Source organism: Myotis davidii, unplaced genomic scaffold (genome assembly GCF_000327345.1).
Source record: "Myotis davidii unplaced genomic scaffold, ASM32734v1 scaffold604, whole genome shotgun sequence".
NCBI classification, from domain to species: Eukaryota; Metazoa; Chordata; class Mammalia; order Chiroptera; family Vespertilionidae; genus Myotis; species Myotis davidii.
The window spans coordinates 415,653-421,310 of NW_006294875.1; the positions used below are offsets into that span (position 1 = coordinate 415,653).

Genomic DNA, 5,658 nt, shown 5'->3' on the forward strand with positions numbered 1-5,658 from the left:
AGTAATAGAAAATGAAGATGAGCCATGACTCCAAAAGTGGTAGAAATTCTCAAGCCTAGTTTTGGCTTTTGAAATTGATTTGGATTCCTTTATTATGAGGGAAATGCTTTATTTGTGTAGGAGAAATGCCTGAGGCAGGTTTTTTGTGGAGCTAAAGTGGATACATCCCAATTTTTGTTAACTTCATATTATGAAATTAGTAAAAACTATTTAATGTAGCGAGTTAAATTGCTGCTTCTCCAATAGCCTTTGAGCCTAATAACTCTTCCTGTTTTTTTTTTTCCCATGAGCATCACGTGTTCTCTGGGGTGAGCTTTAGATATCATTGTTAACATTCCTTCATTGAATAGGATGTGGTGTCACTAGATAAAACCTCTCAGGGAGTGCCACATTGTGTGAAGTACGTCCAAATTTGTTTCACATTCTGCCTGGGAGCATGCCATGTGATTCCTGATTAGTTTTCCCACTGCTTCCCCCTTCTGGAATCTATATGAGGGAATTGGATTCCCAGCAGGAGACATTGGAGTTTCAAGGTGGTGGTTTCTAATTCTGGCTGGCTGTGCCATGTGGACAGTTCACCTCAGTTGAGTTGTTGCCTTTTTTTTTTTTTGAGAATTAAAGTTCAGGCTTGCATTCTTATCCCATAACTCTTTCCTGGAAATATGACATGCCTGGAGTATTCTAGGAAGTTGTCATTCTTCTTCCCTTTCCTAACTAAATGAGAAGCAATGACCCACCCGTTGGCGTCCACCTGGGTTTCAACACAACATGCCATCACCATTTTTGCAGATATTCACATGCTCCAAATGCTGATCTTGACTTTCAGGGGCTCAGAGACAGATGGAAGACTTAAGTGGAATAGTAAACTCCTATGGAGAAACCTGTGGACGCTTACCAAGACATGCCTGGGATATGTTTTTGCAGGTGGGAGGAAAAGCATCTTTATGCCCTGCTCTTCCACAGTGGATGGTGATAATAATCTATATGTATAAAAGGCTGTCTGTCCGATCGGTAGCTATGATGTGCATTGACCACCAGGGGGCAGAAGCTCAATGCAGGAGCTGCCATGACATGCAGTGGCCATTTAAAAATAAGCGACACCACGGACCTGACACCGACAAACCAACACTTGGCTTCCCCAAGTGAGACACAGGCCCTGCCACCACCCCAGAGCGACACCCCACCAAATCACAGCCAATGTTGCCAATACCCTCATGGTGTAAAATGCGGCCCACAGCCCAGCCCAGCCCAGCCCAGCCCAGAAATAGTGGCTGTGGGAGCTGGGTAATGATGTCACATAGCAATGCCCAGCTTCCTCTCCTTAGCAACTTCTCCTTGGAGTTTCTTCAGCCCAGAAACACGACTTGCTTTATAGCCAGGTGCATTTTACACCTTAACCAAATGTTTGTGAAGCGTTTTCATGTGTCTCATCTCATTTGATCCTCACAAAAGTCCTGGAGTAGATAGATAGGAGACTCGATGGAGTCAAAATTTTTTTCATTAGCTGGAAAATGGAGATTTAGAAAGTTTAGAAACTTGACCCGACTGAAATGTAGTGAGAAATGGTGGACCTTGAAAACGACTTCAAGTTTTCTCACTGCGCAGCATATAGTCAAACACTGCTGCAGTTAAGTATTTTACCCTTTGTTCTTCCTGGGTGATCTGTAATAATAACCTGCTTCATGTTGATATTTACTGCAAGGGCGAATAGTAATATTAAAATATCTCTTCTACTTAATTTCCTTTCAATGTGCATGAATCTGTGCACTGGGACACTAGTAATAGTAATGGTGATGAAGATGACAATGTGGTGGGTTACTGATGGGGTGCGACTTTATTATCAGGGAATGAGAGTATCCCTTGTACATATTTTTTTCATATAACCTGACCCTTTTAATTGCGGAAAGCCTATATATCAGTGGAGTCTAATAGATTTCTTAGCTAACATTATATTTCAGCTAATTCAACAGAGCACACTGTACAATGGTGATCTTTTTCTTGATGTCTCTAGGTAATGCTGAGTGGATTAAGCCTGTTCATCCTCAAACTGGTGTAGTCTTCTGAATGCTGTTAGTGATTCTAGCAGCTTCCCCGATGGCCAGCTATCACCCCATGGTCCTATGGGATAGATCAGTTCTCTGTTTCCATTACCTACTCCCACCTGCCTTTCCTTTACTGTCCTAGAGGGAACTATATTTAAAAATGAGATTTCTAAACTTAAAAAATTTGGAAAGCTGTACAACAGTAATATTTTGCAATTCTAAAATACATATAGTTGTTAAAGTACCTTTGATGCCTTGTCTCTTCCCGTGAGGAATGGCTACATTTTTATTTTCCTCATCCTGTAGACGAGGGAACTGAGGCTCAGAGAGCTAACAACTAGTGAGTGCCATGGCCAGGAGGAGCACCCAGGCCTCATGACATCCGAACTGGTCTCTAGTGCTCATTTGTGCCCCTCACCCCATCTGTCTATCTCTCACCAGCAGGGTTTACCCCGTTTCCACACCCATCCCTACCCCAGCAAAAAGACAAAGATAGTGTCAATTGACAAAAGAATTAACGGTCATCATCGTCTGGTTTGGTGAACAGTATTTTCACATGGCTGAGACTTCTACCTACATATTTGTGGAAAGCAGTGGGGCCTGAGGGAGAAGAGGGCCACAGAACCAGAGCCTGCTGTGGGCAGCCTGCTAGAGGGTGGCCCCCAGCTCTGTGGTGAGTCTGCTCACACTTTTCACCCACCCCAAAGCAGCCAGCTTGGCTGGAGGTCTCAGAGGCTCTCCTTAGGCTGTTTTCCTTTGATGCCTGGGGGGAATTAGTTTTTGTTGATAATGGGTAAGACAGGGCTCAGACTCTTCGGCTGCCCAGGCTTTCCGGGGCTCTGGCAGTGTTTCCGTGGTTTGAGTTGAAAGATGCCTGTATTCTCACTACAACAAGCCAAAATGTGTAGGTTGGGAGAAATGTACCTCTTCTGCAGCTGACCCCATGGAATGGGGATGCATAATACCAGTTCGCTTTGTGTCTTGTTAGCACTTTAGCTCCCCTTCCCACTCTGCTTATCTAACCCAAGAATTTTAATGGTCCTTGTAAATTCAGGCTGCTTCATACACAAGGAGGGTTTTATCTTTGAGCGATGTGAAAGAGGAGGAGATGATGCAGTGAGACATTTTCTTTCTGGAAGGATTTGTGCAAACAGTATATAAACTATATTTCCTTGTTCCTAGTTAGCAGCGCTTTTTCTGTGAATTTTTATGCCATTTTATGATGAAACATTTGCAGTGCTGGCAAAATGTCAACTTTAGTGGTTTCTAAAGTGGACATTCATAGAGGATTGAAAACATCAAAAGGATATTAATGTTTTTGTAAATGTTTCTAATTACTCTCAACAAGTTGGGATGGGGAAGTAGGCTTTATGGGTGTCAGTAGTGAGCAAGTTAGTTTATGATTGAAATTTGATAAGGAAGGGTTGTATGGTAGACAAAACATTTTAATGATTTCATGCCATAATATTCTCTGTACAATTTGGTCATAGAGACATAGGACACAAGAATATTTTCTTTTAAGAAAAGCTGCTTGGCGCAGTGCAACTTACTTGTTAGAACTTTGATTTCTTCTGGTCATGCTGCTCTGGTAGTGTATTTTAAGAAAACCTTAACATATATAGCCCAATAGATTTCTTCCTAGCTTGCAGGGGAGACTGATTCAAAATGTATTACTAGGCTGTCATGATAGACCAAGAAATCCTTAAGTCTGAACCCTTCATTATGTACATAGATAACCCTTTGAGAAGGTTGTCTTTTTAGACTGGAATTTCTTTGTTAATCAACTTTGACTTGAGAATGGCTTCTTAGTGTTCTGAGGAAAGGAAAATATGTTGTTTTTTCTTTCCTTTCAATTGTGCCTTTAACTTTAGAAATAAATTTCTGAAATCATGGAACTGTGGAAGACGTCAAGTTCTCCACGTGGACACCTGTACTTCACATTAACCTGTTGATGTGCTCTGTACTAGCCCAGGTGTTGTATATAAACCTGTTAACTGCAGAAACGAAACCCAAGCAAACAATAATCAATCTTTGTTTCAGCAACTCCTAAGGATTCCAACAGTCTCAAAGCAAGACCAAGATCCAGGTAGTGTTTGTTTAATTTCTACTTTAATGCCCTTTGTGCCTGTTTCAAATTAGAAATACAAACCCCCAACCCAAAGCCCAACCCACAATCTCCTTTTCCTTTTGATTTGAAAGTTAGACTATGGGTGAGTTCACTGTCATGAGGGGCCTGACTGGAGCATGCAGGGCTACTGGGAGAGTCTTAGTTTCTGTGTGTGCTGGTGCTGGAAGACAGTAGCTGCTATGCTCTGGTCACTTGATATGAAGTGGCCTGTGTGATATGCCCCAGTTGTTGCAGGATGATAAGGAGTAGGGGGAAGTAGCCTTGTAAAGAAGAAAATAAAATTTAAAGGTAACTAACACTGAAATTTACGGTTATGATAAGGTGAACACCAAAAAGTAAGAAGTCTGGGGTCTAATCTAGAATAGGGAAAGGAAATGCTTATGGTGACTCCAATGAGGTGTAAACCTTCAGGTAAGTAGTACTTATGGTCTGTTTCATCCTGTATTAGAGCCTCTTCTCAGCTTCACTGTTTTTCAATCACTAGAGACTAGCAAAAGAGGGAGGGAGAGCCAGGGAGGCAGAGCTGTGGCTGACATGAGGCATCAGAAAGGAGGAGCAAGGACAAAACAGAAAGACTAAAAGAACCAATAGGACATCAAAGAGAGAAAATGGTATTGGGAGCCCTCTTCATCAGTAGACTGCAGTGTGAGATAGGATACTACATGTGCCTTTTCCAAGTTTTCCTTTGGCTCTTAGTGACTTTTTTTCTCATTTGGATACTAGACACATTCCTAAAAAAGTGAATTTAAATCTGATCATATTTTGAAATATTGATGTTTAAGGAAGTCTTGTTTTCGTATTTTCCGTATCCCTTAGTGTATCTTTTATGCCTGAATTTTCCAAATTGGAGTTTTGTTTCCTTATATATAGAAGGAGCAAATATATATATCATCCTTTTTTAAAAAAATATTTTTATTGATTTCTGAGGAGAAGGGAGAGGGAGAGAGAGATAGAAACATCAATAATGAGAGAGACTCATTGATTGGCTGCCCCTGCAGACCCTTATTGGAGATGGAGTCTGCAACCCGGATGTGTGCCCTGACCAGGAATTGAACCGTGACCTGGTTCATAGGTCAATGCTCAACCTCTGAGCCACACTGGTGGACAAGATGAATGGATCTTTTGCATATTAGTCTGTAGGCTTTAGGATGTAGGACTAGTAACATTTATCTGCCTTTATAGTTGGAAAAACCTTTCAACTGCAGAAATCTGCTTATGTGTTCTATGTTAACTGTAAATTGAACCTCAAAGTTTTCACTTCTGACTTCCCCTCTCTCCCAAAGTGAGTGAAATTACAAAATCTCATAGTTACATATTTGATTATTAATCTCACTGGCTAAATTTTAATATATTATTCTTTTGGGGATTAGTCTGCTCATTGAATTTGGATGTTTTTATTTCACTACTCCTATTTGGGTCTTTACTGAGACCAAGAGAATAAAATCATTTTTATCCTCCTTTTTTGAATAATAAAGCTTTGTAGAAATA

The 5,658-nt window shown here is 40.9% G+C and overlaps 1 protein-coding gene across 2 annotated transcripts in view; it reads left to right on the forward strand.

The window, feature by feature from the left end:
* Window positions 1-5,658, forward strand: part of REPS2 (RALBP1 associated Eps domain containing 2) — a 186,547-nt gene that overhangs the window by 109,506 nt on the left and 71,383 nt on the right. For both annotated transcript variants that reach the window (XM_006769434.2, XM_006769435.2), the window contains exon 12: window positions 4,083-4,128. In XM_006769434.2, coding sequence (XP_006769497.1) covers window positions 4,083-4,128 — 46 coding nt within the window. The remainder of the gene's footprint in view (window positions 1-4,082; window positions 4,129-5,658) is intronic.